The sequence below is a fragment of the Podarcis melisellensis genome, assembly GCF_964234715.1.
Source record: "Podarcis melisellensis genome assembly, chromosome: 12".
In the NCBI taxonomy this organism is placed as follows: domain Eukaryota; kingdom Metazoa; phylum Chordata; class Lepidosauria; order Squamata; family Lacertidae; genus Podarcis; species Podarcis melisellensis.
Window position 1 is genome coordinate 13,218,965 of NC_138544.1, and position 25,212 is coordinate 13,244,176.

At 42.9% G+C, this 25,212-nt stretch overlaps 2 protein-coding genes across 2 annotated transcripts in view; both read left to right on the forward strand.

The window, feature by feature from the left end:
- The window catches only part of KIF15 (kinesin family member 15), a 47,780-nt gene extending 32,843 nt beyond the window's left edge, over nt 1-14,937 (forward strand). The window contains exons 26-35 of the mRNA XM_081882911.1: nt 322-444; nt 3,428-3,574; nt 4,991-5,095; nt 5,507-5,662; nt 5,948-6,057; nt 7,816-7,888; nt 9,254-9,291; nt 12,138-12,303; nt 12,844-12,975; nt 14,148-14,937. Of these exons, the coding sequence (XP_081739037.1) occupies nt 322-444; nt 3,428-3,574; nt 4,991-5,095; nt 5,507-5,662; nt 5,948-6,057; nt 7,816-7,888; nt 9,254-9,291; nt 12,138-12,303; nt 12,844-12,975; nt 14,148-14,219 (1,122 nt within the window). The 3' untranslated portion in view covers nt 14,220-14,937. The remainder of the gene's footprint in view (nt 1-321; nt 445-3,427; nt 3,575-4,990; nt 5,096-5,506; nt 5,663-5,947; nt 6,058-7,815; nt 7,889-9,253; nt 9,292-12,137; nt 12,304-12,843; nt 12,976-14,147) is intronic.
- A 1,545-nt stretch (nt 14,938-16,482) lies between these two features.
- Nucleotides 16,483-25,206, forward strand: TMEM42 (transmembrane protein 42; the record flags this gene model as incomplete). The annotated part of the gene is made up of 3 exons (XM_081883091.1): nt 16,483-16,683; nt 22,589-22,735; nt 25,069-25,206. Exons 1-3 carry the CDS (start codon nt 16,525-16,527, stop codon nt 25,204-25,206), a joined length of 444 nt encoding a protein of 147 aa, XP_081739217.1. The 5' UTR covers nt 16,483-16,524.
- Nucleotides 25,207-25,212: the final 6 nt, after the last annotated feature.

A 25,212-nucleotide genomic window follows, 5' to 3' on the forward strand; every position in this document is an offset into this window, starting at 1 on the left:
GGTTTTTTCCAGTTTTCCAAATTTTATTTATACTTTTCAAGTTTATACATTTCACTACAATCATTTTAACATTTCAAAACTTGACTTCCTTCCCCCTCTTTCTGCGGTTCCTTAAATTTATTTTTAATACCCTCTGCATATCCAAATTAACTCAATTTGCTCATTTATTCACCTGCTTTATACCAATTATGAAGAATTGGTGGACTTTGTGATGTGTATCAGAATGGATGTAGTCAGCAATTATCTTTACTGACCTGTAGAAATAAATATAGATCTAATATACGTTGTTTTCCTGACATATCTACATTCCTGCTTTCTTAGTGTAAATATAATTCTGCTTTGGCTGCAAAAGAGGAAAGCAGAGGAGTTATAGAAGATCAGGAGAAGCAAATTGAGGAGTTGAGAGAGGCCTTGGAGAGAGCACAAGCTGCTGACAGAATTGAGGTAAAGTCTTTGTTTATGGTGCTATTTCAGATTGTATCCCTGTTTAAAGCTGCCTATAGCATGTATGATATATTTGTACAATCGTTTAGCAAGAATTGGGAATAAACATACTATTTCCTGATGCGAGTGCTGTTGATCAAATCTCAACTGCCACCCTTTAAACCAGGGGTTGTCAACCTGGTCCCTACCACCCACTTGTGGGTGTTTCAGGATTCTAGGTGAGCAATCACAGGTTCTACGGTACAAGCTGAATCCAACTTCCATTGAGCACTGGTGGGCGGTAAGGAAATTTTACCATCAAGAAAGATGCATATATATAAAAAGTTGACTACCCCTGTGTTAAACAATCAAATTTTGAATCCTTGCCGTGTGGAATAATGGTTTCGTCAGTGGTGGTGGTTGGAAACCAGTGAAGAGACATTTAGAGACATTACATTGGGACGCAGGTGGGGCTGTGGGTTAAACCACAGAGCCTAGGACTTGCTGATCAGAAGGTCAGCAGTTCGAATCCCCATGACGGGGTGAGCTCTCGTTGCTCGGTCCATGCTCTTGCCAACCTAGCAGTTCACAAGCACGTCAAAGTGCAAGTAGATCAATAGGTACCGCTCCGGCGGGAAGGTAAACGGTGTTTCCGTGCGCTGCTCTGGTTCGCCTGTAGCGGCTTAGTCATGCTGGTCACATGACCCCGAAGCTGTACACTGGCTCCCTCAGCTAATAAAGTGAGATGAGCGTCGCAATCCTAGAGTCGGCATGACTGAACCTAATGGTCAGGGGTCCCTTTACCTTTACCTTTTAGGCTGCATTCCAGTACCTTGGAGAAGTTCCACAAAATACCAAGCTCTTCTACAGTCCTCATGCTGCGAACTTGGCTATGGTATTTCTACTTTGCCCTGCAATAAAAAAAAATTGCTTTATCTACCTTAACTGTTGACTATTTGCAGTTTAGTAGCGCTGCAGAGAGCTTGCTGGGGAGACCATGCATTAAAAAGGGACTAAAAAATAACTTAAACAAGGTTTTAATAACAAAAACAAAAACTTCTTATGCAGTAAATACATCAACAACAAACCAGACCCAACCACCAACCCACCCCCAGGGTAATGGGAGAACTAGGTGCTGCTCCTTATATATTATACCCAATTGCTGACACAGCTTGATTAACACAACTCAGCACCACCTGCTATGTTTCACAGCTGTAAGACTGGGTCTCGTTATTTGCCCTGGCACTGGCCCTTAAACACATACACAACTTGTAAAGCAATAATGAACCTTCACATTTTAAAGTGACCATTCAACATTAACATGCCCTCCTCTTTATATACTGTGGCTGTTCTTGCTTTAAGGGCAGAATCTGGGCCCTTAGCATAGAATGGTTTTTCTTCCAGTGTTGAAATTTCTCCACGCATTTGCCTTTGTGAGATAACTTCATGCTTGGTGCTTTTCAAGGGGAGAAGACTCCCACAGTTCTGGTCCTGCCCGCTATGAAGCAACGGGGCTTTCAAAGAGCTCTAGCTCTCTGTACCTTTTTTTTTTTTGTCATGACAGCAGCTAGCTTCAGATATTTTAAATTTTTTATCTGACAATTTAACTGCAAGGAAGGTTCTGTTGCATGTATTCACTGTGCCCCATGGAGGAGAGCATGTGCTTTTAACATTCAGCATGGAAACAGAACTGTTTAAACCACACAGGAGGCTTTTTCTAATTAAGTTACACTCAGAGTTGTGGGTTAAACCACAGAGCCTAGGCCTTGCCAATCAGAAGGTCGGCGGTTCAAATCCCTGCGACGGGGTGAGCTCCTGTTGCTCGGTCCCTGCTCCTGCCCACCTAGCAGTTCACAAGCACGTCAAAGTGCAAGTAGATAAATAGATACCGCTCCAGCAGGAAGGTAAACGGTGTTTCTGTGCGCTGCTCTGCTTTTCCAGAAGCGGCTTAGTCATGCTGGCCACATGACCCGGAAGCTGTACGCCGGCTCCCTCGGCCAATAAAGCGAGATGAGTGCCGCAACCCCGGAGTCGTCCACGACTGGACCTAACGGTCAGGGGTCCCTTTACCTTTACCAGAGTTGCCACATTGAAAGTGATGATGTTTAGATTTATGTTCCTGCAGTGGATCCTTGGATTAATTGCCCCTCCCTTATGAATACACAAATCACACACCCTTACCTCACCATGTGGGCAGATAACCCCTTCCTTTTCCCCCTGTCTAGCTTTCTGTGCAGATTCTGGGTGACTTTGTCACCCTCTCACAAGGAGTAGCTTTTTTAAAAAATAAACGTATCTGTTTGTACATCCTTTTCTTCTTTCCCAAACTGACTCAGAAGTATCAGTGCTCTCACCACCACATAAATAAATCTGCAGTTTAGATTCATAACTCCATGGCAGGTTAAGGGTTTCATTTTGCACATTTTTTCTGGCTGCTGCCTCAATTTAAACTATATTTGAGTTGTGTCGTTAAAAATAGTCCCGGGATGGGGAAGAAATAAGATAGTGATGTACTGCACATATCTACTTTAGAATAAGATAACTTTTCCTAGAAGTCCAATACAATATACAGTCGTATCTTGGTTCCCGAATAGTTTAATTGCCGAACAAATCAACTCCCAAACACTGCAAACCCGGAAGTAAGTGTTCCAGTTTGCGAATGTTTTTCGGAAGCCAAACATCCGATGCAGCTTTCGCTTGAGTGCAGGAAGCTCCTGCAGCCAGTCGGAAGTCGCACCTTGGTTTTCAAACGGTGCCGGGAGTCAACCAGACTCCCGGAACGGATTATGTTCGAGAACCAAGGTACCGCTTATCAACCTAGTTTTGTGTTTATAATTCTGTATAATGGACTGCAGTTATGGAAACCATTGCATTTATTTTTAAAGGGCAGCTGAGGAAAAATAGAGGGGCAGTGAAGGCTATGTATATTACCATGTTCTTTATACCATGGGCCATATAATCACTAGGCTATTTGTTTGCTCCTGCTGCTCTTTGCTTTACATAGAAAGAGATTATTTGTGAAGAACTACAACATACTACTGAGCAGCTGAGCAGTTTAACAGAAGCTTCTAAAAAACATGTGGCGCTTCTTCAGTCTGCACAAGAAGACCTAATTAGGAAAGAAGCCTTGATCCAAGAACTTCAGGAACAGGTAAATATGAACCTTACCACCTCTGACAAATGGTGGAAGAGGAACAACAAGCTTATTGACCTGGCCCGACCTATCCTAGCCCAGACCTTTTGTGCTGTTATAAGAACGTCTATGTTTAGACATAATGCTCAACTATGACTTAGGACTGACTGGGGTCACTAATATGGGCACAGTGGCACTTTTTAAAAAAAATGATATTTATTCAAAATTTCATGAGTACACAAATATAAAAAAGGGAAAAAAGTAAAATACAAAAAAAGTAAAAGAAAAAGAGAAAAAGAAAAAGAGAAAAATACAAATCTCAAATTGCATCTTTTCATTTGCTTATTTCTTGGACCTCCTCACACCTCCCTTTTTGTATTCTAATACAAAATTCTAATTTAATTCATTATTCCAGCAAATTCTTCCCATATTTCTCAGTTTTAGTTTAAATAATTTATCTTGACAGTCTATCTTATTTATTAATTCAACATATCCTTTCCATATTTTACTATATTCTGTTATTCAATTTGCCTTAGTTTCTTTAACCTTATCTTACCTAAAAAAAACCTTAAAATTTCAAAATTTAAACCATGTTTATACATAACTCCTTAAATCCTTAAATTTCCTTAAATCCTTTCTACTAAAGTCTTCTACTAGTTCCTGCCAAGACTGAGCTCCCACTTCAGGATTTCATGGATTGCCATTATTTTTACGATTGTGTGGTGTCCTCAAAACAGCCACCAAATCATAGGCCAACTCTGTTGGTAGTTTTGAAATGGTAGCTCCCAGCCTAAGGTCTCCCCCCCCCTTTTTTTTTTTTTTTAAGATCATGGCAAGCACCAGACTGACTATTTTTTCTGTGCCAGTCCACCAGAGGTGGGTGAGATTGCCAACGTCATTTCCCCCAGAACCCCACCTATGGTGCTTCTTGCACCATGGGGTCCAGTAACTGCAGGAGCAGCTTTGCAATATGGGGTTTCTCCTCTCACACGCCCCCTTTAATTTCTTCTGCCATTGCAACCATAGCCCATCATTGCAGCTTGCACCAGCTATGGCTAGAAACCCAAATGCAGTCCCTTTTGGTATTGGTTCCTTACTAGTGTAAGTAGGCTATGAATATGCATCAGTTCAAATGTTACAACTCTAAGAATACAAATAAAACCCATTAGCAGCTGGAGATGTGTTATCCAGATTGAAATGCTTTCATGCTACCTCAGTATAAAGGTCTAACCTGTGTTCCCAGAGACCCTTGCAGATGTGTATTGTTTTATAATACATGGTAGACTTAGAAACTAGCAGGATGAAACATTTGGAAGTATTCCAGATTCTCAGGAGAAATACCTAGAACCATGTTTGCTGCCTACGTTAGTCAAGATAGGCAACAATTTGTGACCTTTGAATACCGGTATTTTGATCCGTTGCCGTTTTCTACAGCTGGACAAAAGGACAGGAGAACTGGAAAACAGGAGAAGTGAATATGAAGCTAAAGTGCGCCAGATAGACCAGTTTATGGACTCTGCAGTCACAACCCTTCCACAGGTATGATTGTTCTTAGGAAATCTTTTATTATTATTATTATTATTATTATTATTATTATTATTATTTTATTATTATTATTATTACCTACAGTTACTTCCATGAAATGTATACCTTCAAGTTTGTCTGTCAAAAGAGAGGTCCTGATCTATAATTAGGCAAAGAGCTGTGCTAGAGGTAGAAGGCTGTTCATTATTGCCCCTGTTGTGAATGCCCTTTTTCATTGCCAATCAAATAAAATGGTAATTTGAGCCTTTGGACTAAGTGGCTGCAAAAAATGGCGAGAATTTGTGTTTTTTTGACTGAGCAATGCCTGTATAAAGGTTTCATAAATTTGTCCCGTAAGCAACTTGTGGTATATTCTAAGAGAGTTTCCTGCTTAACTGTTCAAATGGTTTTGTGTTTCCTTGACAGAGCCCTCGAACTCCTCCCAACAGTCTGGCAAGATTGTTTGAAACACATGAGCAAGAGATAGCAGATAGGACAGCCTCTGCAATTACCCTGGAATGTCTTGTATCCGAATTAAATGAAGAAAGAGATGCTAAAAATAGTGAAATTCTAAGACTAAAGGTAAATGCTTCAAGCACTTTGTAAACTGAATCTGATCATTTGTGAACTATTGTAGTGTACATGCTTAAAGTGCTTTGAAAATATGATCTTAATAATCTTGATGGAGTGTATTTTTAAAAGGAGCAAAGAGCAAACATGCCATTGGGCAAACAGAGATTGGAGAGAGTTTAGTGACTTTTTTTGTTGATGTGAAGCATGCAAATTTGGTATGGACTTCAAGAATACCTGGAACTGTTATGAAACGCTTATTTCAAATCAATGGAATCATATTGTCCTCTTGTTTAGGCTCAGTTATGTGAATTGGAAAACCTCCGTCTGGAAATGCAGGAATTAATGGAAAGCAACAGAAATCTGCAGAGCCAGCTTGATGAAGTGAAGAGAGGAAGAAAGATGAGGTACAAATCAGTGCCAAATAATAGGATGGCTTGTGTACAATTATTCAGTAACAACTAAAGGGAACATTTGTTTTGTTTTGCAGAATTGGAACCAATAATTTGAAATGCTACTGTATTTTGCACATTATTACAATTGACTTTTAAAACTTTATTGTTGTGCTTTCCAAGGGTACTTGCCTTCCAACATTCCTATTTTCCCCTGTTCAGGGAGCAAGTCTTTCTGCAGCACAAATGAGAGGAGGGGGTGCAGATCACTCAAGCACTTGGATTCGGGGCTTTTCCCCATTGTGGCACTGGTTCTGTTCTGCCAGAGGACAGGCAGCTATCAGTCTGGTAGAGCTAGCTCAGAAACCAGCACCTGTTTCAAAATATGCAGCAGCATAGCATGCATAATTATAGGAATGTGGCCTAGGTATCAGAGTGCCCTTCTAAGGTGCTCTGGAGGGAACAAAAGAGACAAGGTGAGAGCTTTTCCAGAATTTGAGCTTTTCTTCAGAAAATAAAACACAGGCAATTTGCAGGTTAACCATTGAAGACTGTCCCAGAAAAAGAAGGACTGGTGGGGACAATAAGGAGGAGGCGGCGTCAGCGTTTGCAGGGCAGGGGGTGCGATTGAACTGGTGGAAGCTGGAAAGTTGACCCCTTTCCTTATGCCCTGTCCAAAACCCAGAAGTGTGTGGACCGTACTGTTAGGGCAAAAGGGAAAAGACTATTCTCAACCACAGATAGAACCTACTGGGTGCAGGAGTACAGAACAAGCCACCTAGAGCTAGGAGTTCAGAGTCTGTCAAATTGCGGTAAGACATCTTCAGGAATCACCTAGAGTTTAGGGGCTTAAAGGTGTGAGTTTGGGCGCCAAGCTCAAGAGCCAGCCAGACTGAACTGTTCCCGGCAAGGCCACTCCTGGATCTCAGAGTCTTGCTTGAATCTCACACCAAGTTTCAAGGCCTAAGACCAGTTACAGTCTTTGAAAACAATACTAAAGAGTGGATTGGGTCCTGGAATTTCCTGGGGAACAATGGGGATATGATTATCTTTGTCTTTCTGCCCTGAACTTACAGAGAAGGAGGTGTGGGTTCTATGTGGGCTTACTTCTTGTAAGGACACTTAAAACACCCAGGGTTCTCCATATACAACTAAGAAGCAATACACGTTGCCTTATTTAAATAAGAAAATTGAGGAGACTAAGCAGAGGTGATTCCAAGAGGTCCCAAGCCAATGTACAGACACTCCTATGCCCATCTTGATATAGAATGCTGGCAGGAAACTGCAAAAGCATTTTGTCCTAGCTTGCTAGATTTTGCCAATTTACATATGCAGACTAAATGGAAACTTGAGCCAAGGTGGTCCTGTAGGGACCCAAAATGGAGGTGAGCTGGCAACACTCCTCTGTTTCCACAGATGTTTTGGAGCTGCAGTTGAGACATGGTGTCGTGGGATCACGACCAATTTCCTGGCCTTTTTACATTCCTTTGTCTTTGTGGTACAGCATACCTAATCCATCTGCAATATGGGGAATAGTGATACTGGAAGATCTTGTATTTCACATGCTCCAAATACTTTTTAAAAAAACCCGATATTTAAATGGTAATTGATAATTACTTGTTATAATTGTATATACTGTTTTGCATGTTTTAAGTTGCCGTTGATTGTAACGTTGCGATCTGCCCTGGGACCTTGCAAACGGGGGGCAAGAATTCTTATTTATAAAGAAATAAAACAAAATAAACTATTTCTCATCCTTGGGTTTCTTGACAGTGGCACAAAGTATCCAGATATTAAAGACCTAAGGGAAAGAGATAAGGAAATTGCAGAAGGAAAACTAGCAAAGGTACTTGCAGTTTTTGGTTTAATTATGGCTGTCTTCAATTTGGTTACTGCTCATGTCCTTGACTTGAACTATTGGTTTAACTTTGACTATTTTGATTATGTTATTTCGGTCAAGTTTATTATACAGAAAAAGTAAAAAAAGAAATTAGTTAATTCGGATGGATTGCTCTGGATTCAACTCCCTGCTTGCTCCCCCACGACTTTGCGGGCGGGGAGGGGGAGTTGTCCTAACCACAATCCCTGGTAGTTGCATATATCACAGCCATATGCTGAAAAAAGCAATGTTGTTACTATGGAAACTTATCTTTACAATGCACTTTCTATCAACATCAGGTCTTTTAACAGTTGCAGAGCTAACAGCAAGCACTGAAATGGAGATACAGTGGTACCTCGGGTTAAGTACTTAATTCCTTCCGGAGGTCCGTACTTAACCTGAAACTGTTCTTAACCTGAAGCACCACTTTAGCTAATGGGGCCTCCTGCTGCCGCCACGCCGCCGGAGCCCGATTTCTGTTGTCATCCTGAAGCAAAGTTCTTAACCTGAAGCACTATTTCTGGGTTAGCGGAGTCTGTAACCTAAAGCGTATGTAACCTGAAGCACATGTAACCTGAGGTACCACTGTAAATTGCATTTTTCTTCAAGAATATAACAAGGTTCTATAGGTGGCTATAGCTACAGATACAGGCAACTCCCCATTTACACGGGAGTTACGTTCCAAGACACAGTGCTTTTAAGTGAAACCACATACAGTGGTACCTCGGGTTAAGTACTTAATTCGTTCTGGAGGTCTGTTCTTAACCTGAAGCACCACTTTAGCTAATGGGGCCTGCCGCTACGCCACCGGAGCACAATTTCTGTTCTCATCCTGAAGCAAAGTTCTTAACCCGAAGTACTATTTCTGGGTTAGCAGAGTCTGTAACCTGAAGTGTATGTAACCTGAGGTACCACTGTACATTTGAAACACCATTGGAAAAAGCCTGTGAACGCCATCTAAACCTCTGGAAACCCTTGAGAAACCCTTTAAAAAACCAGCAGCACTTACCAGAAGCCAAACTCCTCCACAATTGCTCCCTCTAAACCTCCTTGCTCTCCACAGGCCTCAACGGTTGGTGCAAGGGCTCCTGGGATTGCATTTGCAAAGGATTGTGGGATTGCTAACCACTGTTCTCGTGCCCCTTTTGCCCTTTCTGGGCTCATTTAGGGCCATTTTAAAAGTCACATGTATTTTGTGCATAGACTTGCATACATTGGTCATTGCCAATTTCAGATTACTTGACTGTTGCTGAATAATGTATCATTGCTGCTATAACTTCTAAATACTGCAGTTAAGTACAGTTCTATTTTATTTCTTTTCCTTTTTTTCAGAGTAAAGCGCTGGAAGAAACACTGAAAGTTACATCAGAGTAAGCTGACAGTTTCTGAATTGATTAAAAACATTAACCATTTGCACAGATATTAACCATTCACTTACACAGCTAAGCTAAGTATGCATAGCACGAAATATTCACTTTTAAGATTAAGAAAACAAGGGTTCCAAATGGAGTGACTTGGCTTTCTGAAACATCAATTTCTTCCTTGCTTTTAGCCAGCAGATGGCAGCAGAAAACTTGCATATTTGCCACAAGACTGCTTTCTAATTAAGTACTTTTTACAAATTTAAATCATATGAAGCTGGTTTGGAACCAAAGATTATGTGCAAGTTAAACCTGAGTACTGTAGAACCAGATTACAAGGAAGGAAATGCATTTTAAACTTATTGATTTATAATGTTTATATCCTGCATTATAGCTCTCAAAGCAGCTTTCAAAGGTTCTCACAATAAATGATGGAGGCAAGTCTTTCTGGCAGTTAGCAGACATTGTTATAATTCATACCTTAATGCTTATGTTGAAAATTCCCTGGATTACAACACTATAAATGATAGCCTACGTGGCAAAAACAGTATACTTATTGGTCAGTTGCAATTATTAGGGTTTTATGCATAAGAAATCTCAAATCAGTTTCATAACTGATATGAGAAACTGACAAAAAAATCCAGGAGCTGTTAGCTACTTCCGGAAATTATTTCTGGCAAACAAAGGAATTTATGGCATTTGTTTTGAGATGGAGGGGCAGGTAGAATAATTGGAGTACCATTGTTAAGAAAAGTTGAAGTGAAAATAACATAGCTGTAAAGTAATGCAATAGTAGATCATTGCGACAGGCAATTATCAAGATGCCTGCATTATTTTCTGTCGGTGCAGTCTTCTCTATTTGAGGGCCCGATTCTGATTTCAAACATTTTTCTTGGACATGGAACATGCTGTTCTACCCCTTTCCTCTTTCTAGCATTGTCAACATCAACAGCAAAGGAAGCTTCTAATTAAAACTTAAATCAATGTGTGTTGTAATGGTTTTTAATCAATGTTTAATGAAAGCCATACAGAGGTACAAATAATGTGCTTCTACAGATCACCTGCCTATTGACCTAAGCACCTTGGCGTTCTCCAAAGTTTAAATATTGTTATACTTGCATTAGGTTTATAAAACCTATGTGGTTTCTTCTCCCAGCAGAATATGGGGGACATGCAATCCAATTCTACACATGTTTATTCAGAAATAAGTCTCCCTGAGCTCAGTGGGACTTGCCTGAAACTAGGATAGAACAGGATTGTAATCTCAGTGAAAGTTGCTACTAAGTATGCAACTAAGCATCATTGTCTGATTTAGGACACAGCGCAAAACCCTATCGAAGGTACTGACTTTTTTCTGTCTCCGGTGCAAGTTCCAATCAAAGTGAAAGTTTCTAATGCGCCTGGGGTGACCAGTGAAATAACGACACTGGATTTTTTGCTGTCCTAATTTTAAGAACACAATCACTCACAGGGATCAGCGGTGTGTAAAATAACCCATAGTTTTGGCTGGATTGTTTCCTTATTCCGCGATTGGTAATGATAATTCTGCTACACCTTTTGTCATACGAATTGAGATTTTATCTTGCTTCTTTGAGCAGGAAGGAAAAATGCTAAAACTATAACGCCAGTTTGGCCTAAATAAATCATAAGCTGTATTTCCTCTTGGTTTTTTTTTTATTATTTATAATTTGTTTTCCAAAAATGTTCCGTACAACTTATGACAGCAATAAAATGACTGTAAAAAAGCAGTGCATTATTTATACATACATTAAGGGTGATAACCCAGCATTAATCTTGGAGCAGACCCAGTGAAATTGAGTATCGTTCAAAGCTCTCACAAGAGGGTTTTGGGTTTGTTTTTTTTTTAAGCAACATCTTAAACCTGGGGTGGGAAACCTTTATATATATTTTTTTCCTATCAGGGCCCCATGACTCCCTCACACACACACAAAAATCAGTTGGGGTCCACACACAAACAGCACCTGCAGAAAGCTTTGAAAGTGCTAACGGCTTTTCAAAGGCATTCCTCCTCACCTGAAGGGAGCTTTGAAGGTACAGATCAGGTCAGCTGACGTAACACCTGATCCACACTTTCAGGGGTATCTGAAGCTGAATGAAACAAGTCAGTGGTCCAATTTGACCCCCTTAGCCATTGATTCTCCAGCCCTGTCGGAAATGTTCCTGTGATCACACAGATCTTCTCCCTAAAGAGCAGAGAAGTGATTCAGAATAACTGAGAATCTACATGCTTCCGTGATATTACTTTGAAAGAGGAGAAAATCCACCCTTTTACTTTTATCTATTGTGTGAACAAATGTGTGGTAAAACTCATCCTTGGTCTGTGAAGCTACAGTGTGATGTGGTAGAATTACATTGGTGATCATGAGGGCAGATGAAGGGATTAGAATCATAGGCTTGTACAGTGGGAAGGGAACCTGAGGATCATCTAGTCCAACCCCCCCCCCCCCGCAATGCAGGAAAATGCAGGGATTGAACCTGCAACCTTGGCGTTACCACACTCTAACCAACTGAGCTAATAATGTGTCAGTTCACCAAATTATTCTCAACTAAAAGAGTTGTGCTTTCCTCCCCGCACTCCCATGACCCAAACGAGGGTGAGAGTTCAGGATATGAAGTAAAACATCTAAGGTTTACTTCCAAGTAGCAAATACTGGAAGATCAGGCAATTAAGTTCTAGCTAGTGATAAATTTCCACTATATTTTAAAAGTGTAAAATTCTGCATTTGGGGGGGGGGGAGTTGGAAACTCCTGCTGCAGAATAAATAGTGGTGAATAAACTTCTTAAGAGTGGCAGTCAGATTCACAATGTCTCTGTGTACAATCACTTTTGGCAGGTTAGAAGAAGCCAGGAGGGAGCTTAGAAGCAAGGAGGCTGCCTTTCAGGGAATGCTTCAAGAGGTGGAACGGACAAGAGCTTTGGAGTTTAAGGCCTTCACCGAGAAAGAAGAAATGAGATCAAAACTGGAGGAAACCTACGAAGAGAGGGCAAAAATTGAAAAGGTTTGTTTGCTGTGAGCTGGGTTGTGAGGTTGAACAAAAATAGAGCAATTCTGTACCACGTGTGAGAGATTTTCAAGTAGGCTTAAATGCGGGGGTTGTCTAAGACCATGACCCCTGGAATCGTGGTCAAATGGTCAGGGGATGATGAGATTTGCAGTCCAGCAAAATCTGGAGAAGGACCACAATATAGCTATCCTTGCTTTCAAGAAAACATTAAAGATATAGCTCATGGGTAGGCAAATTAAGGTCTGGGGGCCGGATCTGGCCTAATCGCCTTCTAAATCCGGCCTGGGGACAGTCCAGGAATCAGCGTGTTTTTACATGAGTAGAATGTGTGCTTTTATTAAAATGCATCTCTGGGTTATTTGTGGGACATAGTAATTTGTTCATTTTTTCCCCTCCAAAATATAGTCCAGCCCCCCACAAGCTCTGATGGACAGTGGACCAGCCCCAGCTGAAAAAGTTTGCTGACCCCTGGGTTGAATTCTTTGCCATTTAAGCTCCATTCACTATTGCTCTGGTGCTTCTCTTGAAATACAGGAGATGTCCTCACTAAGGAAGCAGATTGAGTATCTTGCCGAAGAGAACGGGAAGTTGGTTGGTCACCAGAATTTAAATCAGAAGATCCAGTACCTTGTGAAGCTGAAGAAAGATAATGCTAAACTGATGGAGGTAAAATGAGATGAGAATCAATTTAGCTTCCGATGGGAGCTGGAACAAATACTTGATGAAGAAAATACTTTTGTACACTTAATAGATCTAACTTTCGGCCTTTCCATTCAACATTCTCTGGGGTTCATACTTTTAGATAGGAGATCTTCCTTCTAGTTTCTTGAGCCCAGACTCAAGTAGCTTGGTTCACAGATCCAAGTTTCTAAATATGTAAGTGTGGCGTTTGCCTCCTAGGTGGGTCATAAGGGTTAAAATGAGTGTGATGTGATTGGCCAGTGGAAACTGATAGGAGGAATTAGAGTGGGTGTTGTGTAAAAGTCAGTTGAGAGTGAGGAGTTGGAGAAGGAAGAGGGAGGATACAAGTCTGTGGGTTGGTCGAGTTGTGTGGTGAGAGGAACTGTTAGGTGGAGTCCGATAGATAGTTGGGATAATCAGTGTGAAGTTGTTAGGAACATTGGGTCAGTAAGGAAACTAAGATTAAGAAACTGCCAAGAAAAATTAACTGAAACCTTAAACGTGTTCATGCTTATAAAAATAAACTTGATTATTTCATAGAATCATAGAGTTGGAAGAGACCACAAGGGCCATCGAGTCCAACCCCCTGCCAAGCAGGAAACACCCTCAGAGCACTCCTGACATATGGTTGTCAAGCCTCTGCTTAAAGACCTCCAAAGAAGGAGACTCCACCACACTCCTTGGCAGCAAATTCCACTGTCAAACAGCTCTTACTGTCAGGAAGTTCTTCCTAATGTTTAGGTGGAATCTTCTTTCTTGTAGTTTGGATCCATTGCTCCGTGTCCGCTTCCCTCCTCTATGTGACATCCTTTTATATATTTGAACATGGCTATCATATCACCCCTTAACCTCCTCTTCTCCAGGCTAAACATGCCCAGCTCCCTTAGCCGTTCCTCATAAGGCATCGTTTCCAGGCCTTTGACCATTTTGGTTGCCCTCCTCTGGACATGTTCCAGTTTGTCAGTGTCCTTCTTTGTTAATGTTAACAACTGTCTGGACTCCGTGTGTACCCGTGAGAAACGGGTTGGTGGCAGCGAAGAGGCCATCACAGTGGTGGCACAGGGATCAATAGACCATCAAACGTCCGGGGACCCTGTGTAATCGCCACAGTAAGCATGCCTTGCAATTCTCGTTGAATGTTGTTCTCTCTTTTGCAGACTGTTCAAGTGCTTCGTGTTGAAAACGCTTTTTTGAAAAGAAAGAGTGAATTTGATCAAGATCCATCCTGAAACAGCACCAAGAATTTTAATTCTGTTCACAAAGACATGCGACTGGGCTTCATCCTTCCTAGCGAAACGTCTCAATCAGGGTTGCTGCGAATTATGTTACAAATTCTGAGTAAAGCCTTCTTGCTGCAGGTAGATCTTCTGCCTCAGTGAAATTCTCCTTTCTTACCAAGCCATGGTGCTAATTCAGTCTCGTGTTGTAGGTGCTGGGATTATCACCATGACTCCTTATTGATGTACTGTATTCGTATGAATTTTTAAGTTCCTTACCTTTCCTAGATGAATCCCTTTAGCACTTCTTTCAGAATGTGTATATACTGAATGTGAGGGAAATTAGATGAATTGTTTAATTGTTAATTTTTCTACTAGTAGGTTTTTCTTTCTTCAGTAAAACAAAACTAAGTTTATATTTGATACTATAGGCAGTGTGAACTGCTTTTTTATTTGTAATTAATGGTCATTTTTAGCCAAACACCCTATAATATAAAAACATTCCTGTAAACGGTCCAAGACCAATATTAAACGTAATTGCCAGCATTGCCATCTAACTAGCAGTGGTTGTGTGTGTCAACTGTACCCAACTCATCCTGGAAGATCACAACAAACATTATTAATCAGACGGAATACAATTCATGGATGCCTATTACAGAAGACTGGGAACGTTAGAATTTAAAACTGGTGCACGGGCACCAGAGGCAATAAACGAAAATATGTTGTGAAATTAAGTTGGCTCTGCAGAAATTGACCTGGATAATAACTTGTTTCTTTTTCTTTTCTTTTCTTTTTGTATTTAATTTTTACTAGTTTTCCAAATTTTAACAAATAAATCCAAATTAATTAAACATTTTTAAAAATGATTAGGTTTTCCGCTCCTGTTGCATACATGTTATAAGGAAAAAAACCTCTTTTTCCCTTATGGGGTACTCAAGAGCCCATATAGAGTCCTCTATTTAAGTTCTCTATCGGTAGGAGAAAATAACAGAGGCCAACCAGAGAATATTGAGAAGCAAGGCAGCTAGTAAGCCTGATCTTTATTAAAGCTGTTGTAACATGGTATTCCCCACACAAGGGGGGGTGGGGGAGACCTCGAGCACAGGCTCACAAGCCCTTATATATACATTTTAAATTGCTTGCCCTGGAGTCCAAGACCACCGCCAGAAACGTCATACCTACATCACAGAAAAGGTGATGAACAACAGAAATCTGAGTGCATTGTTTATCTCCTGTCTGGCAAGTTACCTGATTGCATTATCTGGGTTTTGGCCACTCTTTTGTTATTAAAGGTAAAGGGACCCCTGACCGTTAAGTCCAGTCGCGGACGACTGGGGTTGCGGTGCTCATCTCGCTTTATTGGCCGAGGGAGCCGGCATACAGCTTCCGGGTCATGTGGCCAGCATGACTAAGCCGCTTCTGGCGAACCAGAGCAGCTCACGGAAACACCGTTTACCTTCCCGCCAGAGCGGTACCTATTTATCTGCTTGCACTTTGATGTGCTTTCGAACTGCTAGGTTGGCAGGAGCTGGGACCGAGCAACAGGCGCTCACCCCTTCATGGGGATTCGAACCGCCGACCAAGCCTTAGGCTCTGTGGTTTAACCCACAGCGCCACCAGCATCCCCTTTTGTCATTATAACTACTTAATTCCTGAATGTAAGTCACAGGATCACACCCTGTTCATATCTTGAACGTGCCCTTAAGACAGAATTTGTGAGGAAAGAGACAATGGGGAGGTTTCCCCCTTTGACCTTAAAATTCTTATACACATGTCCAAATCTTCCTGATGTAGCTGCTTCATGGCTCTTTTTCAATCCTCTTCTCATCCCTCTGTTCTTTTTAAGCCACTTGCATAGCTATCCGCTCTTATAACTTGTTTCTAAAATAATGAATTCCCCCCTCTTTTCAACTTCCTTACTACTAGTTGGTAGCTAGTACTGTTCCTGCTTAGGGGGTGGAGTTTTCTACCTGGGCTCCTTTTCCATTATTATTTTTGGTGCGTGTGTTCTCTGCCCTCCCCCTTGTTTCTCCTCAGTATATATATATTTCTTCCACCTTCTTCTTCCCTCTGCGCATATTGGGCATTTTTTAAAGGGATTTTTCCCCCTTAAAAATAAAGTGGTACAGAAATATAATAAAACTAAATACGATCTAAATCAATCAATCTAAATACGATAAAACTACGATCGCAGCCACTTTTTAAAAGAGGGCGGAGCAGGGCTGCCACGTGAGCTGAGCCTACCCGGAAGAGCGTGTTTGGGAGCCACGTGGTGGGCGTCCCCTTGCGCACGTGTGTTTGGCGCGTCGGAGTCGCCATGCCAGCCGGTTGGGGGGCTGCCTTCGCCGCCGGGGCCGGTCTGTTGGGGGCGCTGGCCGCCTGCTCCGCAAAGCTGGCCCTGGGGGCGGATTACCTGCGGGGAGCCTGCGCCGCGGTCGTCGGAGGCGAGGAGGCGGCCTCTAGTGCCTGCTCCTGGGTAAGACGCGGCCTCGGCTCCCTCCCGAGGGCAGGATCGGGCGCAGCAGCGCTACGTTTGGGCAGCTGGGGAGGGATTTGTGGCCCTTTTGTCCCGGAAGGGACGAAAAAAATTAATGGATGGATGTAGCGACGCGCGCAAAAGCAGCTGGGAAGCCTCTCCAAGCGACCCTCCGAAAGCGCATCAGTTTTCATCCGTGCGTCTCATCCTACGCTGTGCTTTTAGTGTCTCTGGGTCTGATCCGTTTCCTGGCCACGAATCGCGCGCGTACACACACACACACACACACACGGTTTTACATAGGGGAAAGCAGAGATTTAAAAGAAACACGGCAAGCGCCCCGATGTTCCCTGTTTGTGCAAAGTTTTGGAGACGTCTTTATAAACTCGTTGCTTTGCGCGCGCCAGAATTGCCAGTCTTGTCTGGGGTTTGGGGTGTCTTGGGAATTAAATTTCCGGCCGGGAGGCAGAGGGGAGTCATGGCTTTTCAGTGAAACAAAAGCATCACATTGGAGCTTCAGAGACTTGAGCTGTGCGTTGGGAAATCTCATGTGCGAATCTCACTTTTGCCATGAGGTGGCTCTCGAGTTCTCGCTCTCCAACTGAAATATGGTGAAGAATCGTAATATTGAGGTTCTTGTGGGATTGCAACTTAGATCAGAGATGGGGAACCTTGCTGTAAAGTCAGCCCCGATTTTAGGGAACTGTGGGTGGTTCCCCCGCATAGGGCACCTTTCTGATAGGGTGCATAATAATAATAATAATAATAATAATAATAATAATAATAATAATAATATAGAGAAGATCTATTAAAAAAGGAACTGTGACCAAAAGGAACTATTGTGAAAATAAGAAATATCTAGGGGGAGTGGCGAAGGTCTTTGCTCAGAGCACCATATTACCAAAGTCTGCCACTGGTCAAGTCAACTCCAGCTTTCAGAAATAAGAACCGTAGTGTCTTCTGCTTTGTTGTTGTTTAGTCGTGTCCAGCTCTTTGTGACCCCCTGGACCAGAGCATGCCAGGCACTTCTGTCTTCCACTGCCTCCCGCAGTTTGGTCAAACTCATTCTGGTAGCTTCGAGAACACCGTCCAACCATCTCATCCTCCGCCCTCCCCTTCTCCTTGTACCCTCAGTCTTCCCCAACATCAGGGTCTTTTCCTGGGAGTCTTCTCTTCTCACGAGGTGGCCATAGTATTGGAGCCTCAGCTTCAGGATCTGTCCTTCCAGTGAGCACTCAGGGCTGATTTCCTTAAGAATGGATCGGTTTGTTCTTCTTGCAGTCCATGGGACTCTCAAGAGTCTCCTCCAGCACCAGAATTCAAAAGCATCAATTCTTCGGCGATCAGCCTTCTTGATGGTCCAGCTCTCACTTCCATACATCACTACTGGGAAAACCATAGCTTTTACTATACGGACCTTCTGCTAAGGGCGTCCAAACACAGAGTGCAGAAGTGCTGCAGCTTGTAGGAAATGGTATCTCCTTTTTTTTGCATATGCCATAAGAAACCTGAGGATTGTGAGGCCCCCATTCTGTGGCTTCTCCCCAGCCAGCCAGCCAGCTTCCTGATGGTTGTGGTGCTGGAGGAGCTACAGTTCGGGCTGCATTGCCCTGAGCTTTTCACGGGACTCCAGCTCCCACAGTGCAGCTTACCTGCAAAGGTAAATGTCAGGATCAAAGTAAAGCTGGGTGGATCTCCTGATCTTCTCTTTAAAAAATAACTAGTTGAAATGCAGCCACCGTGGGCCACCAACTTCTTCATTCTTTCCTTCCGGCACAGAATTGCCCTCCTCTTCAGTATGTTTGCCCTGTAGTTGGAGGAGCAGGAAGCAACACTCTGTCTTTAGCTTCTCAGAGGGTATAAATGCTGTTCTTAAAAAAATCATAACTAAAAGCATGGGGCAAACAGTAAGTGTGGAGGAGGGCAAATCAGAAAATCAATACAGTGGTTCCTCGAGTTACAGACGCTTCAGATTATGCGATTTCGGGTTGCGCACTGTGCCAAACCCGGAAGTACCGGAATGGGTTACTTCTGGGTTTCAGCGCATGCGCAGAAGCACTAAATCACGCTTTGTGCATGCGCAGAAGCACCAGATTGTGAGCCGTGCGTGCACAGACGCGGCAGGTTGCGAACGTGCCTCCCTCACGGATCACGTTTGCAACCCGAGGTTCCACTGTACGTGGGAGAGGGTGAAATTCCCCAGGATTACAATTTTGTAGCCTGCATTTCCTTAGGAATGCGCCCATTGGGAGACCCAGCCACAGATCTCCTGTGTAACATGTACCGTATTTTTCGCCCTATAGGACGCACTTTTTCCCCTCCAAAAATGAAGGGGAAATGTGTGTGCGTCCTATGGGGCGAATGCAGGCTTTCGGTGAAGCCTGGAGAGCCAGAGGGGTCGGTGCACACCGACCCCTCTCGCTCTCCAGGCTTCGCGGACCTCTCCGCAAGCAGCGGGAGCGCTCCCACGGCTTGCAGAGAGCTGTCTGTTTGGGGGCTGGGGTCGGGGGAAGCTCGGGCCTCCCCCGCCCCAGCCCCGCACCTGGGGGGGGGAATAATTTTTTACCCTTTATTTCCCCCCAAAAAAAACTAGGTGCGCCTTATGGGACAGTGTGTCCTATAGGGCGAAAAATAAGGTAGTTTGTCCTTAGATCCTCCTGGAAGATGCTTTTCCCCTCCTTTCTTGGCACACAGTGGGAAATGGATTGCTTCCCCATTCATCTTTAAGGTACAACACAAAGGCCTGCCTGGGTGGCCACCGGGTAACTGAAGGCACCCAAAGGTGTGGCAGAGGCCAGTTAATCCCCACGGTGAAGCAACGCCTTTCTCTTCTCTGTTTATTCAAAGGACCATTTATTTGTGCCCATTCCATGCTTAATTCTCCCACCCGCACCCATTTCTTTTCCTTCTGGTGTTCTGTCAGGTCCACCTTATGTAAGCCTCCTGCTGCGTAGGGCAGACCCACAAAGGCAGGATTTGCATTAACAACAGAAACCGCATGTCCCTGTACATATTCACATAGATTTTCAGGGTCATTTGCCCGTGGAGTTTCATCCTTGACAGACACACTTGGGACCCAAAGATGCAGTGGGAAATGCCTGAAGCAGGGTTTGGGTCAAGCTACAAGTCCATAATAATGATAAATCATAATAATTTATTGACTTTTAGAAGACATCTGAAGGCAGCCCTGTTTAGGGAAGTTTTTAATGTTTGAAGTTTTATACTGTTTAATATTTTGTTGGGAGCCAGCCAGAGTGGCTGGGGAAACCCAGCCAGATGGGTGGGCTATAAATAAATTATTATTAGTAGTAGTAGTATTTATTTATTTTATATCCCAGCCATCTGACTGGGTTTTCCCAGCCACTCTGGGTGGCTCGCAACATCATAATAATAATAATAATAATAATAATAATAATAATAATAATAAATAATAATAATTAATAATAATAAGTGATAAAACATCCAACATTAAAAAGTTCCCTAAACAGGGCTGCCTTTGCATTACCATTCAAGAAGGGGAAATGATCTTTTAGACCATCCATGAAGATGGATATACAATCGTATTCCCCTGTGTGTTTGCATTTATATTACGGTGGCCAGAGTAGGGATCCTGCACCTGTGGAAGTGGGAATTGCATGACAAGCTACCACTCTTCCTCACACCCATTAAAGGTCCAGAGCCCTGTCCTCCTTTGCCTCGGGCCAGCCTAAGATGCTGTGTAGTCATGAACTGGCAGGATGCTGACAGTGAGCACATCAGAGTTTCCTAGAACCAGAAGGGGGCTGAAAAGGGATGAGCAGAGGACGTTGCCACACAGGCGCAGTCTCTGGCTGCCTGCATGCAACCCAACAGGGGAAGGTACATAAACTGGTGGAGGGAGAGTGGTTCCCTGTTGCTGCAATTGGTCCACAGAGTGCAGATCTGGGAACAGCTGCCTAGTCGCTAGATTGGTGTGTGTAGGAATCCAGAGCTGTAGAAGCGACTGTGTTATCTTTGTCAGTAAAGAGTTGACAAAGAGTTGCATTGCCTGGAAAGTGCTCTTGACATGTGTCCAGTGCTTCCTCGGGCTTGCGTGAATGTGTAAACAGCTTTGCCTCTACGTGTGTGGTTCTGTTTAAATCAGTTTGCTATGTGTGCGTATGGCATGTGTATGGATATCTCTGTCCCCCGCAACAGGGCAATAAGCATGCAAATCTCACCTGAAGTTGCAAAAGCTGTTTGCTAATAGGAAAGATTATTTGCCAAGCGCAATCGGACTTCGCTCAGAGTAAATACTTCGGAACTTGCCAATCAGAGTTTGTTTGAAGAAGGGTTCCTTGGAATGTTAAATTTAGTTCAGAAATGCTTAGTCAGTTTTTTCCGATTTGTCTAAGCTGTTTCCTGAACTGTGGAAGAAAGATCCTGCTCAAGAATGCTTGAATTAGGTGATGTCTCCTCACATTTAAAACTCTTGACAGGCTCATCCATAATCTTTTAGTATTCCGCTCTGAGTTTATATCAGCGGCTTCTAAACCAGAGTGACTCTAGATCAGAACTTGGCTTTAGCTCACTAAATATGGGGCACATAGGTAATTATATATAATACACCAACAAAGATCTAAACTGGGACCAGAGTGGTCTTGTTTCTACTGACCCATTTTGCTTTCTTTATACTTATGCATAAAAAGCAGCTGATTTTCCCCTCTGGCCAAGCAAGCCCGTTTCCGTAGCTGTTGCAGAAGAAGTGAAGCCATTTCCCCCACAGGACAGAAGCTGATGGAGCTAGAAAGGCAGAGCACTTTGTCCCTGCTTGGCCAGCTCAGTCACTTACCTGGAGGGAATTCCTGGTCGCCAGCGGCGACCAAATGAGCAGTTAAAAACAAGGCTCCGTCAGATGCATCATAACCACCTGAATAAAGTTTACCAGTGTCTGTTTGTACCGTCTGAAATTTATGCCATCACGCACAGCTGTGAGTTTGTTCTTCCAGAAGGATAGACTCATAGCTGTCAACCGTCCCTAATTTGGCGGGAAACTCCCTTATCCTAGCACCGTGACCCGCTGCTGTCCCTTATTGATGATGTCCCTTAAATTTCCATGTTCCATGTTCGCCCAGCTACTACTATTTTCTTGGCCTCTTCTGCAATTCTCCTTCATTCATTCATTCATTTCTCTTGTTCTCTATATAAAGACTTGAGGGATGAGATTATCATCCCTCTTTTATTGTCCATTCCGGGTCGCCTAACCACCGCCACAGTGTCCTTTCTCCTGGCAGATCAAGAGGAGCAGGTGACAGCAAAGGTTGCAAGATTTTTAGCTGGGGCAATCAGAATAAGGTCCACTATTTGATTATTGGTTCAAAACCCTAAAATGTATTTTATATAATTGACTTTTTATTTCTGTTCTTTGTATATCGTATTGTTGTTTTATTGCTATAGCTGATGGCTGATGCAAATAAAGATTCATTCATTCATTCTTCTCCTGAAGAACTTCATACAAAACGAAGAATTGACCTGTGCCACAAACTAGATTTAATGCACACTCATATCAGAGTGCGCTGTAAAGTGATACCTATAGTCTTTTATACACTAAACTTTTATGCTCTTCCACATCTGTTTAATGCTCCTAAACCTTCTTTTAGATTATTTTAGTGTTTTTTATATACCTTCTGTTTTAATACTTTTTAGCTTTCCAAAATGACTGTACCCCACCCTACTCATGCTGGTCTATGACCGTAATAACGGTTTGATTGATTGAAAAGGAAGAATGGAAATTGCTCTGTCGCCATTGGCACAGCAGATCCAGAACATGTTTTCTGCCTCCGCAGAGCTCCCTGTTTTAACAATGCAATTCCCTCACATCTTGCATCTCATGAAATGGGTGGGAAATGCAGTGCGATTAAAATGTCCCTCCCCAATTGTTCCACAGTTGCCCATGATGCTTCGCATTGGATGTGGTGGCCTTGTGCTTGCATGCAACGCAGTCATGTGGACTTTCTTTGCCAAAGCCTTAAGATACTCCTCCTCCTCGGCTACAGCAACTTTGACCTCAACAGCGTCTAACTTCATCTCTTCCGTAAGTACAAGTGACGCCTTAGGGGCAGCCACCATGATCGGTCAAATCATGTCCTGTGAAATAAAAAATTTAGGGTTATATATGGGACGCTGTGGGTTAAACCACAGAGCCTAGGACTTGCCGATCAGAAGTTCGGCGGTTTGAATCCCCGCAATGGGGTGAGCTCCCGTTCCTTGGTCCCTGCTGCTGCCAACCTAGCAGTTCGAAAGCATGTCAAGTGCAAGTAGATAAATAGGTACCGCTCCGGCGGGAAGGTAAAAGGTGTTTCCCTGCGCAGCTCTGGTTCGCCAGAAGCGACTTAGTCATGCTGGCCACATGACTCGGAAGCTGTTTGCGGACAAACGCCGGCTCCCTCGGCCTATGGAGTGAGATGAGTGCCGCAACCCCAGAGTTGTCTACAACTAGACCTAATGGTCAGGGGTCCCTTTACCTTTTTATATATATATATGTTCATAAATGTGCCAGCCAGGGACGTACATGGGTATTTGGACCACATGTCTGGTGCAGAACAGGAAGACTGCCCTGAAACCATTTTGACTCCCAAACTGACCAAATGGTTTCTCTGCAAGGAGGGAGAGGGTGAGGGAACCTTCCATTGTCTCAGGAATTGGGTAATCGCCATCTCAAGAATGGCCAGGCTACCAGGAAAGGCAATCAGATAAGGCATTATCAGATAACCTGACAGACAGGAAAAACAACAACATTCAAATTTCTGTTGTAGACCACCTTTTCTGTGATGTAGGTATGATGTTTGTGGGGGGTAGTCTTGGGTTACACCCCTTCTGTGATGTATGTATGAAGTATGGAGGGGTGGTCTTGAGCTCCAGGGAAGGCTATTTAAAATGTCTATATAAGGGCAGGCACACCCTTGTTCTGCGCCCTCCTCCTCTCCTGCATGTGAGGGGAGCACCCAGTTCAATAAAGATCAGGCTGACGAGCTGCTTTGCTTCTCAATATTCTCTGGTTGGCCTCTGTTATTTTCTCCTACCAATAGGGAACCTATGTAAGGACTATAAGGGCTCTCTTGTCCCTCATAAGGGAATAAGGGCAGATTTTTGTTTATTACACCTGTGACTGCATTAAAAATAATAATTATTATTGGTTTTTATTAAAGATTTTCTTGAATTACCGGTATAAAAGTACATTTGCATGATACTTTTGGAAGACCATTTTTTGAGTTGAGAAATTGGCAGGAAATTCCTATACACCTTTTCTGTTCTTGGGTACTTTACTCCCTTCTCTACTTTTGTAACATAGATCAGGCTAGAAGAAAGAGGCAAAGAAATTTAGGAATTGAACCCCAATGCTGCTAATAACCAGCACAATATAGTGAGGCGTTGCTGCTGGAGGAGGAAATTGTATTTTTATTGGTGTTCCTTACTTTTAAAAAAATGCCTCTGAGCACTTACATGAATCCAGGTTGGCAACTTCGCTCAGTGCCACCTTTCAGAGTTGCTTTTAACCGAACCTCTGATAATTCAGTCCAAATTTAATAGTGTCTTCTTGTAAAGTCCTTGGTTCAAGAACTCGCTTTCTGGAACCCCTTTAATAGGTGCTTGCGAGGTGTGTGAGATGAGCAAGGCACTCTAGCAGAGGGATTCTTTAAGAAGAAGCTATTTGTTCCTAAGAAGGAAAACAAAACGTCCAAACGTAAATGCAACGTAAAATTTTGGGATTAAAGCGCCTCTTTTTCTCCGATTTCAACGTACAGTGATACCTTGGTTCTCAAACACCTTGCTTCCAAACAACTTGGAACCCAGACACTGCAAACCTGAAGTAAGTGTTCCAGTTTGCGAACATTTTTCAGAAGCCAAACGTGTTACGCTTCCGATTTGAGTGCCACGCTTCTGTTATGAGTGTTACTCTGAGGTCTGTCTGTTTTTGGCATTTATTTTGCTTTTTTTCTGGTTCTTTTTGTGACTGTGTGGAACCCAGTTCAGCTGCTGATTGATTGATTGATTGATTGATTGATTGTGTGACCTGCAGTACATTGTTTATTGATTTCGTTTTATGGATCAATGGTCTCATAGTAAAATTCATGTTAAATTGCTGTTTTAAGGGTTATTTTTAAAAGTCTGGAACGGATTGATCCATTTTGCATTACTTTCTACGGGAAAGCGTGCCTTGGTTTTGGAACAGACTTCCGGAACGGATTAAGTTTGTGAACCAAGGTACCACCGTATTCAGCTTCCCAGACCCCAGGGATGGGGAACATCCAGCCAGTGGGCCAAGTTTGTTGTTATTATTTCTATGTCTATCTGCTGCTCTTCCTTCCGAAGGAGTCCAGGGTGGCAGTTGTTTGAGTGGAAATCTTCTTGTCTTGTCTTTTTCAGGCTTTTCTTGGCAAGTTGCTCTTTGGAGAGACTCATGCCCTGTTGTGGTGGATAGGAATATCCTTAACCCTTCTCGGACTTTTGCTGCTCCACACGACACCACCCTTAGCAGAAGAAAAGAAGGAAAAGAAGAGATGAAAACTC